The 11,481-nt window shown below is 52.9% G+C and overlaps 1 protein-coding gene across 1 annotated transcript; it reads right to left on the reverse strand.

The window, feature by feature from the left end:
• Positions 1-7,308: 7,308 nt before the first annotated feature.
• LOC123188955 (preprotein translocase subunit SECE1) lies at positions 7,309-8,228 on the reverse strand. The gene has a single exon (XM_044601248.1). The coding sequence runs from the start codon at positions 8,128-8,130 to the stop codon at positions 7,612-7,614; it is 519 nt and encodes a 172-aa protein (XP_044457183.1). The 5' UTR covers positions 8,131-8,228; the 3' UTR covers positions 7,309-7,611.
• Positions 8,229-11,481: the final 3,253 nt, after the last annotated feature.

Genomic DNA, 11,481 nt, shown 5'->3' on the forward strand with positions numbered 1-11,481 from the left:
CCTTATTTGTGCACTTGGTGTTTTGCGCGCGTGCGTGTGGACCTGTATGTTGTGTCTTGTGTGGACTTTGTGACTCTGACAATTTATTTTATATATAAAGCGGGGTGAAAATCTTTTCTGGTAAAAACTAGTGGATACTGAAACTGAAACATTTTACATATGCTGACTTTTGAGATTTTTCTCCTAGGCAACTAACTTTGAAACGAAAATCACAGAAGTAACCCATGGTTCTCATTGACTTTTTCAAAAGTTAAAAAATTGCAACTGTTGGTTGCATCTAAAAGTACCCAGAACACAAAAACTTCAGTGAAAAATATATTGAGTTTTATCAACACCTCTCCGACACGAAACTTCTTCACAAAAGATTTGTAGTAAAGAGTAAAAGCTCCGGTATTTCTATCTTTCATACAACCTCCTCCAGATCGTCCTAACATAAAAACGTTTGAACTATTTTACAGCTTCTGTTCAAAATGATCATTTTTTTGCCGAATTGTCTACAATTGTTTCACGGGGTTTTCCTATAATTAGGTTTGTTTAGACAACAATGAAAAAGGAAAGAGGCACATAACAGTGTAGCAGCAAAAGATAGAGGTTCACTTTTTCAATGTGGAAGTAAGACCATGGAGTGGAAACATCGCGAAAGTCATACTATGACTTTGTTTTAGAGAATATTTGATCTGTGGCAATTATAAAGATCATATTATAGCAACTTCAACGGGTTGACCCAAACGGACGGCGCTTTTGTCCGCTTTTTGTCCGTTTGGGTCGGCCCGGTGGACACAAACGTCCGGCGCTGTGTTTGGATCGACGCGAGCGCCCAACGCTGGCCCGACCCATTTCGTCGGCGCGCAAAAGAAATATTGCAAACATTTTGAAAATAAACACATGCATTTAATTAAACATAAAAGCCGGCCACGAAAGTCGACGAAAGTCCACATTACATTAATTAAAACACTAAAAACTAGACGACGCGCTGCCCCAGACGTCCTCGGCGGCGGCGGCGTCTGCGTCGGGACCGGTGAGGTCGATCAACGTCGGCGCAGGGCCGGCCCAGGGGAACGCCGTGTTCCAGACGGCGGTAATGTCGGGCTTTGCCGCCGCTGCCTGGGCCTGGTGCGCCTCCTCTTCAGCCTCGCGCTCGAGCATCTGCAGGCGCTCGCCCTTCCGGCGCTCCTCGGCCAGCCGAACGCGGCGCCAGTGGTCGAGGTAGGCCGCCTCCTGCTTCTCCGTCGTCCCGAGCCAGATTGGCGGAGCGCTGACCCACTCGCGCACTACTCCGGTCCAGGAGTAGCGCTCGAGGTAGACTGGCTCCTCCGACTCGGCTTTGGGCGGGGACGGCGGGGCCACCGGCGGCACGACGCAGTCGCCCGCCGCGAAGAGGGCCATGGCCTCCGCCATGGCAGCCTCGAAAGCCGCCTCGTCTGGCTCCCTCCATCGCTCCTCCTCCTCGCTCTCCTTGATGGCCGCCTGGTAGGCGGCCTCGGCCTCCTGGTCCTCGTCACGGACGACGAGCGCGGGCGGCGGCAGGCTGTGGTCGACGCCGCGGACGCCACGTCGCCTCGCCTCCTCGTGCTCGAAGGCGAACCATCGAGGCCAGTTGGGCGAGTCGACGACGAAGTGTGGGTCGGCGCGCTGCTCCGACGTCAGCAACGCCCGCCGGCGCCGCACCTCCTCCGCATGGGCCCTCGCCGTCCGCGGCGCCGCCGGCATTGGGATCCTCTCCGGATCCAAATGCCAGTCATGCGGCAGCGTCACATCCGGGTATGGCAGAGGCACGCGGTGGTGCCAGTGCCACTCGGCCTGGTGCAATGGCACGTTGATGTGCTGCCTCTGACGGGGAGCGCGCGCCGGCGCGGGGAGGGCAGGGAGGGAGGGGGAATGATGGGCGGGGGCTTTGCCCTTGCGGCTGCTGCCGATGCCGGAAAAGAAACCCATGCTAGCGGTGGCTAGGGTTGTCGCCGGCATAGGGGCAGGGGTGGCCAGATGGGGACGGGGGGCGAGTGGTAGTGGATGAGAACGGCCCCGCCGCACGCCCGGCTTAAAAAGGACGACCGCCGTTGTTGACGAGGTGGCGGTCGTCATAAATTATGTTGACCGTCGTAATTGAACGGCCGCCAGATGGGGCGCGGCAGACGACGAGGAGACGCGCGGCGCGTCCGCTTCGCGTCCGCGCCGACGCATTCCAGACACAATTTTGGGTCAGAAATGGGTCGGCGCGGACGCCGGACGAACACAATTTGAGTTTGGGTCAGCGTGTTGGACCGCTATTTTTGTCCGCGCCGACCCAAACGGACGCAGACGGATAAAATGGATAGCTTCATTAGAGTTGCTCTTAAATGGTCATTTTGTTGCGGGAAACGGTAAAAGTTCCCGCGGATCATGGACTGTCTTGCTTGCCAAGTTTGCATGTCCCAAGTTCCAGAAGGATGCCACATGTACAACACTACACATACGATTTCTGTACGGCACTGAAGATCGAATCATTCACACCCAGAAGCAAAATGCAGCAGGCCGGACAAAAAAGCATCGTATGTGTAGCCATAGCAATTACTTCCTCTGTAAACTAATACTTCCTCCGTTCCAATATCTAGTGCGCATAGATTCTAGTTCATACATCAATGTATGTGCTGGCACTAGAATTTGGACGAGAAAGCCCCCAGCCCCTTGCACGGTTTGGAGTACTACTTGAGAGTTGGAGTACTACTTGGTCTCGTGAGTAGAGAAGAAAATGGCGGCATGGCTAGGCCTTGCCGGCGGTGAGCCCTCGCGACTTGATCTTGCTGGACGCGGAGACGCCCGCCCGCCGTTACTCAGGCGACTCCTCCTCCAGCGCCGTCGCTCGTCGGACGGCTCCTCCCCTATTCTTCCTCCTCCTCTCCCCCTCACACTCCTTCATCAGGAGGGATTAGCAGGCCCAGCACAGCCATCCCATTACCACCTCCTCCGCGAGCCCCATGGCATTAGGAAGGTCTGCTTGACGGTCACGCCGGCGGCCACATCCGTGACTTCCCGCTACCCGCGTCCACTGCCGCGGAAGCCAAAAAATACTGTAGATGCTCCACATGTCGCCGACGCTCGCGTGCGCGTGCTCGCGCTGGAGCTCCAGCGGCTGGGGAACCTGCTTTGCACCGCCGCCCATCGCGTGTGTGCGTCAAGTGCGCGCTGGAGCTCGCCCTCCGCGTTACGTACTACGGCCGAGACGGCGCCCCATTCTCCTTGCTCCTGCGGTGGTGGAGGCGGCGAGGCAAGGAAACAGTGAGGCCAGGCGACGGTCGCTGACGCGGAAACGCCAGTCATGGATGCGGAGACTCAGGGCGGGACGCCGGCCATGGATACTGGAACACGGAGACGACGTTGCGGGAGCAGAGGATACGCGAGGAAGGTGATGCGCAAGGGGAAGATAAGGGATATTTTGGTCAAGAGTGGGGTAAAGAAGCAAACACGCACTACAATATGGAATTTTGCCAAAAAAGTTATGCGCATTACATTTCGGAATGGAGGGAGTATAAAACATTTTAGATCACTTTAAAAGTATTCCGTCGGTCCGGAAATACTTGTCAGCTTACAGAGGTAGTACGTTTCAACTTTCAACCAAGCTCGGAGTAGCGTCAATGCGTCATTCTGCAGTGGTGTTTGGTTGCAATCTTGAAGCACGCTGCATTGCAGACATGACATTCCAGAGAACTTCAGAAAGTGAAACCTTTGTTAGCCCAATTCTTGCTATGAAATGTTTGTGTAGAGAGATAGGTTATGGACTGTGCAATCGCAATGTATTGATCGGTGCACCAGGCACGTATATATAAGTACAGAGGTGGGCCACAACCTCAACTATACAAGGAATACAGGAGGTGGGCCCTACACACACATATACACGTACACAATATACTCAACACCCCCCCGCAGTCGAAGCGGCGCCAGTGACGCAGAGACTGGAACGAAACTCCTCAAAGGTGGAAGTCGGCAGTCCCTTCGTCATCACATCAGCGAACTGCTGAGCAGTCGGCACATGGAGAACCCGCATGCGTCCAAGAGCCACCTGCTCGCGCACAAAGTGAATGTCCAGCTCGATGTGTTTCGTCCGGCGATGATGAACGGGGTTGGCAGAGAGGTACACCGCAGAGACGTTGTCGTAGTAGACAACCGTAGCCTGGGAAACATCGTGATGTAGCTCCTGAAGTAACTGTCAAAGCCAGGTGCACTCGGCGACGGCGTTGGCCACAACTCGGTACTCAGCCTCCGCGCTAGAGCGCGAAACCGTGGGTTGTCGCTTGGACGACCACGAGACGAGGGAAGGACCGAGGTAGACGCAGTAGCCAGAGGTGGACCGACGAGTGTCGGGGCAGCCGGCCCAGTCTGCATCGGAGTAAGCCACCATCTCCAGAGAAGTGGACGCGTGAGTGTCAACCCAAGGGACATCGTGCCGCGGATGTAGCGAAGGATCCGCTTCACGAGAGTCCAGTGAGAGTCACGAGGGGCGTGCATGTGGAGACACACCTGCTGGACAGCATACTGAAGATCCGGTCGGGTGAGAGTCAAGTACTGTAGGGCGCCGACAATAGACCGGTAGAACGGAGCATCCGATGCAGGCGAACCCGCAAGAGCAGAAACCTTGGCCTTCGTGTCAACAGGAGTAGCAACTGGATGGCAGTTGAGCATGCCAGCGCGCTCAAGAAGCTCATGGGCATACTTCTGTTGATGAAGAAAGAAACCGTCCGGATGCCGAACGACCTCAATGCCAAGGAAATAATGGAGAGCACCCAGGTCCTTGATAGCGAACTCGTCACGCAGCCGGAGAGTAATCTGCTGAAGAACGGCTGCGGAGGAGGCTGTCAGGATGATGTCGTCAACGTAAAGCAGCAAATATGCAGTCGTGTCACCGTGGCGATAGACAAACAGTGAGGCGTCCGAGCGAGTGACGCTGAAACCCAGTGTCTGAAGAAACCCGGCGATCCGCTGGTACCAGGCGCGGGGTACCTGCTTGAGCCCGTAAAGAGAGCGCGACAGCAGGCACACGTGGCCGGGGAATGAGGCGTCGACGAAACCGATGGGTTGCTCACAAAACACCTGCTCCTCAAGATGGCCGTGGAGGAAGGCGTTGGAGACATCCATCTGGTGAACGAGCCAGCCGCGAGAAACGGCGAGCTGGAGGACAGTGCGGATCGTGCCCGGTTTGACAACCGGGGCGAACGTCTCCGTGAAATCAACTCCAGCGCGCTGAAGGAAACCGCGGACCACCCAGCGAGCCTTGTAGCGCTCAAGTGAACCGTCTGAGCGGGTCTTATGACGGAAGACCCACTTGCCGGTGATGACGTTGGCGCGAAGAGGCCGGGGAACCAGAGTCCAGGTGCGGTTCCGTTGGAGAGCGTCGAACTCTTCCTGCATCGCCGCAAGCCAGTGAGGATCACGGAGGGCGGCGCGGGCGGACGCAGGAATAGGTGACGGCTCCACGGTAGAGACGGCGAGGACGTACTCGTCACGCGAGTAGCGGAGGCTCGGGCAGTGAATGTCGGCACGAGCACGGGTGACAGGACCGGACGGGGCCACCGGTGCCGGCGAGGCGGCCGGCGAGGTGGCCGGCGAGGAGGCCAGCGTCACAGCTGGCGTCGCGGCCAGCGAGGAGGCCGGCGTCACAGCCGGCGTCGCGGCCGGCGAGGTGGCCGGCGAGGAGGCGGCGTCACAGCCGGTGTCGCGGCCGGCGTCGCGGCCGGCGATAGAGCCGGCGACGGGGCCGGCGACGGGGCCGGCGAGGCGGCCGGCGGCGAGGCCGTCGAGGCGGCCGGCATCGGGGCGGCGGAGGAGGCGCCCGACCCCGCGGCGCCCGAGTCGGGGGCGGCGGGTGAAGACGGGGCGCCGGCCGCAACGGCAGGGCCGGCCGTGGAGGGCGCCGGCAGTAGGGCCCGTGGACCGCCAAAGCCCGGAGGCGGTCCACGAACCAGGCGTGCTCGTCCACCTGACGAGGTCGTCGATGGCCGCCGGTGGCCGGCGGTGATGAGACGACGAGGGGTGCCTGCTGCTGAAACGGGAAGACCATCTCATCAAAGTAAACGTGTCGGGAGGTGAAAACACGGTGAGAGACTGGATCGTAGCAGCGGTAGCCCTTAGTGTTAGGTGGGTAGCCGAGAAAGATGCATGCGACGGAGCGGGGTGCGAGCTTATGAGGCGCAGTGGCAGCGATGCTAGGGTAGCACAGGCAGCCGAAAATGCGAAGCCCTTCATAAGAGGGGGGTGCACCGAAGAGAAGGTGGTGAGGTGTAAAGTTCCCGCGAGTACGACATGGACGGATGTTTATGAGGAGGGAAGCCGTGGCTAGAGCATCGGGCCAAAAGCGCGGGGGCACATTGGCGTGAAAGAGAAGAGTCCTAACGCAGTCATTAAGAGTGCGAAGGATGCACTCAGCACGATCGTTCTGCTGCGAGGTGTACGGGCAAGTGAGACGAAAGATCGTGCCATGTGTGGTGAGAAGAGCACGAACAACGGTGTTGGGCGGCGGCGGCGGCCTCGGGACAGGAGGCGGCGGCGGCGGCGAGCGGGGCGGGTGGGCGGCGGCGGCGGTTACCAGGGCGGCGGCGGCGGCCGAGGGTAGGGCAGCGGCGGCGGCGGCTGGTGACGGCGGCGGCGACGGCGCGGAGGTGCGGCGGCGGCGGCGGCTAGGGTTAGGACCTTGCTGCGATAGATACCATGTAGAGAGATAGGTTATGGGCTATGCAATCGCAATGTATTGATCGGTGCACCAGGCACGTATATATAAGTACAGAGGTGGGCCACAACCTCAACTATACAAGGAATACAGGAGGTGGGCCCTACACACACATATACACGTACACAATATACTCAACAGTTTGCATATCGATGAAAAATAATTTGTCCATGTCACGACCAATAGCTGAACCTATACCGTACCAAAACACACAGGAATAACACCCAAATGTAATACCCAATATACATGTATGTCATGATCATAGAAAAAGAGCAGGACCAATCCATACCAAGCCATACATATCAGCCATGGTCGGGAGAGGCGATTCTATCTTCAAAACCATATATTCTGACAACCCAAGGAATATGAATGATCTGGAACCAACACCGAAAATCAATACCCAATATACATGTATGTCATGAAGAATTGCATCATCTGCCTGTGAATGTCACTGCTCGGGAATGAGGTTGTAGATAAGAATGGCCATACACTTGGGTTCACAAGATAGATTAGGGTGTTCCCTAGTCGTGGTTACAACTTAAGCTAAATGTTTTGTGGATGAGAAATGTAGCTTTAGCAAATCACTACACTAAATAGAAAATATTGCCAAGTGCAAGTAAGTTTATCAGTTTTATCAAGTATAAATTAACCAGCTTTACTTTGTGCTACTGACATAAGTAGAAACTCAGCTAGGTTTCTCTTCTCGGAGTAAGAGTAGTTAGCACAGAAATGCCAGCCAAAACTCTTTCCCGAAGACTGAATCGCACGCACAGGTTAGCACAATGCAATTGTCTGCGGAACAGCATATCATATTTCTCTTGCAGCAACACAGCCATTTTCAATCTATGAACCTTGCAATACGCCTATCTGAATTCTCGAAATATAAACGGAGACAAATTGATGCCACTTCACCCTTAGAAGAAATCCTGAAGGCCCCGGCCAACGAAGACACGGTCGGAGAGCTCGGCGAGGATCGCGTTCACGGAGAGCAGGGCGACCGTGGATCCCGCGATGATCCCGAGGACGACCCCCGTGGTGCCCAGAACCTTCCCCGGCGCCGGCCACTCGATCTCCGTCATCTCCTGCGCCACCCCGGCCCACCACCCACCGCCGCCTGCGGCGACCTCCGCCTCCTTACGCGCACGCATCACCTCCTTAAGCTCCGTCGCCACTTCATCTGAGGTCTTTTCACCCGGAGGTGTTTCCTCCTCTGCGGGCTCCGCGGCTCCGCCCGCTACCGTGGACGATTCTTGTTCTTGCCCCTTGTCGCTGGCGGTGTCCTTGGATGCGGCAGCGAGACGTCGGCGGACGGAGATGGAGCGGGAGAAGGAGAGCGTGGGAGGGCCGCGGGTGTAGAGGGAGAGGCGCGCAGCGGGGTTCGACCGGGCCGGGGCGAGGAGACGGTGGAACGGGGTGGTCGACGTGGTCGCCATGGCTTCCGTTTTGGTTGGCTCAGCGGCCGGAGCTGGAGGCTTCTCTGCGCCGGAGATAAGACACAAAGGGAATGGATCGAATCCCCTGCCGAGCCACGCGCCCATAGGAACCGTCTGATATAAATCGGACGTTTGGGCGCAGTCCAGGGGCAACAGAAGCCAACGCCGTGAAACTCGACTCCTTTCCTCAAATTTAGAAATTCCAATATGAATCTTTGTATTTTTTTTAAAAAAAAACTATAATTTTGTGTATTTGTCATCAGTTCATCAAAAAGGAAAAAATTGAAAGTGGACATTATCGGCATTCCGTGAACGGAGGTCCCTTGACTTGCCTGCTTGCGGCCCACGGCGTGACTGAGCTAGCAGGTCTGTACGGCCCATCTTCATCGACGAGGTATTCAAGACAAGGCAAATCTCGCGAGGTCCTCGTGACGTGAGCCATGACGATCGAGACCAGGCGGGCGCCAACGCATGTAGCGTCCTTGCTTCCTCTTTGGTGCCAAGTGAGCAAGCGCAGGCCCGAAGTACCGAGGCATCAAGCAAATGTTTCCATATCGATGCAACGAGACCAAGACCAGTAGGACGACAAGGCGGAGGTCACCATGGAGCCTAAGACGGTGTCATCACCAGAGCCTTTTGCAGGCGAAGACTATTTTTGTCAGGATAAGTTGTACTAGTTGTTCCCTTTCAAATTGGTCGTTATTGGCTCCCTTCTCGCTCAATATTAGGCGAAAGGATCAGGCCTATCTTTACCTAATAATAAAGCAAATTGGATTTCTTTCATCCATCATGGCATTTTTCGGAAAAGCCTCTCTATTTCAGAGAATTCAACCCGCGATCCTGTTTTAAGTTGAAACGAATCGTTATTTTCCTATTTTACATAAAAGTCTCTGTCTTTTCTTAAAATTAACCTGCCGTTCGGATTTAAGTCACACCCGAACCGTTATTTTACATTTTTAGAAAACCCCCTGATGTTTTAGGTAATTCATCCATGGATTATATTTAAGTCAAACAAATGTTTTTTAAAATCATCCATATCTTTTAAACCGTAACTCCGATTTGAACATGTTATATATGAAATTTGATTAGAAAAATATGTAGAATATGAATATGAGATTATTTTTACCTGTTAAGTATTTTTAAATACTGTTTTGAAATATATTTGAGTCAAATCAAATGATTTTTAAAATTATCTGTATCTTTTAAACCGTAACTTCGATTTTAACATATTATATATGAAATTTTATTAGAAAAATATGTGGAATCTAAATATGATGTTAATTTTACCTGTTAAATATTTTTTTAAATATTGTTATGGAAGCAAACTTATAATTTATAGCACAAGATCCATTTTTTTTCATACCGACGGCGATCCAGATGGCAAATAAACACCCCATTATAACCATATAGGTTAAGAAAACATCGATAACTACACATGCATATCTATTTCTCATCGCGAGAATGAGAGAAAGCGAGAGAGAGAGAGAGGGAGAGAGGAAGAGAGGGGGAGGGAGGAGAGAGGGAGAGAGAGACGCCTTAGGATTAACCATATTCAACACACGTTTTTTGTTGTTTTGTGTGAACACCGAGGCCATCGTCGGCGAGGGTGAGAAGGAGGATAAGCGGCAACACAAATATGATGCCTTGCAAAAATAAAGGAGACCAATCTATTGTGGTCTTGAGTGATGGTTGTTGAGTTAAGAGCGTGTGTTATGTTTTCTCTCCCGTTGCAACGCACGGGCTCTTTTGCTAGTGTATAATGAAGCACGTGGGGTTTCTGCTCGTCCGTCGTGCCAATTTGCAAAAAAGCCCCTGCGTTTTCATGAAATCAACCCGCAGTCCACATTTAAGTCACACCAAACCGTTATTTTACAGTTTTTCAAACCCCCCTGACATTTTAGGTATTCCATCCGCATATCATATTTAAGTCAAGCAAATGCTTTTCTAAACCATCCATATCTTTTAAACCGCAACTCAATTTAAACATATTATATATGAAATTTGATTAGAAAAATATGTACAATATGAATATAAGATTATTTTAACCTGTTAAGTATTTCTAAATATTATTTTGGGAGATATTTAATTCAAACAAATGGTTTTCTAAATTATACGTATCTTTTAAATCGTGACTCCGATTTTAATATGTTATATATGAAATTTGATTAGAAAAATGTGTGAAATCTATATATGATGTTAATTTTACCTGTTAAATATTTTTTAAATATTGTTTTGGAAGCAAACTTATAACTATAGCGCACAATCCATTTTTCTTTCATACAGGCGGCGATCCAGATTGCAAATAAACACCCACTATATCATATAGAGAAAAGAAAACATTAAGAACTACACATGCATACCTCTGAATACGTCGCGGGGGAAAACAATAGATTTCTCATCGTGAGTGAGAGAAAGCGAGAGAGAGGGAGAGGTAGGAGAGAGGGAGAGGGAGGAGAGAGGGAGAGAGAGAGACGTCTTAGGATTAACCACAATCTAACATGTTTTGGTTTGTGTGAACACTAAGACCACCGTCGGCGAGGGTGAGAAGAAAGATAAGCGGCAACACAAATATGATGTGTCGCTAAAATAAAGAAGATGGACCTATTGTGGTCTTGAGTGATTGTTGTTCGGTTAAGAGTGTGTGTTGTGTTTTTTCTCCCGTTGCAACGCACGGGCTCTTTTGCTAGTATAAGTAAAACTAGCCACCACAGTAATGGGACGACGGGTGGAGAACTCATTTAGAGGCATCTCACCCACACAAGTTCACCAAGCACAAGAACACCTTAACCTCAGGAGGTTGTTCTTCCCCTTGTACTGTTCATCATCAGCCCAAGAGGCAATCCACCACCACCACACTGGAGTAGGGTATTACACCACAATGGTGGCCCAAACAAATATAAATTTTGTGTCTTTGTGTTGCAAGTTCGTGGAGTTCATCCGCGAGATCTTAACGAGTTAGGGCGTGGATCGATAGGGAGAAAACATTCGCGCGCACCCCAGTGTTCGAACCTCGAGGGTTTTTTCGGAACCCGTGATCCGACATCTGGCGCGCCAGGTAGGGGGTGCGCCGTAGCTTCTCTTCCATCGATCTGCGCTCCGTCGCCACCGCGCTTCGCCCACATGGCAGGCGCCCTGCCACCGACTCCGACGACCAGCGTCGACGGCGGGGCCAGAGGGCTCCGAGCCCTGGCCCCCGCCCTGCGGCGGGTGCGGTGGCCACCCAAGTTCAAGCCGGAGATGCCGCCGCGCTACGACGGCGCAGCGGACCCGTCAGCTTTCCTGCTGGCATATGAGGAGGCCGTCCTCGAGGCTGGGGGTGATGATAAGGTCATGGTCAACTGGCTTCCCATG

The sequence above is a fragment of the Triticum aestivum genome, chromosome 2A (assembly GCF_018294505.1).
Source record: "Triticum aestivum cultivar Chinese Spring chromosome 2A, IWGSC CS RefSeq v2.1, whole genome shotgun sequence".
NCBI classification, from domain to species: domain Eukaryota; kingdom Viridiplantae; phylum Streptophyta; class Magnoliopsida; order Poales; family Poaceae; genus Triticum; species Triticum aestivum.

Excerpts from the sequence above, each read along its gene's own strand:
- LOC123188955 (XM_044601248.1), bottom strand. The coding sequence starts at position 8,130 with ATGGCGACCACGTCGACCACCCCGTTCCACCGTCTCCTCGCCCCGGCC.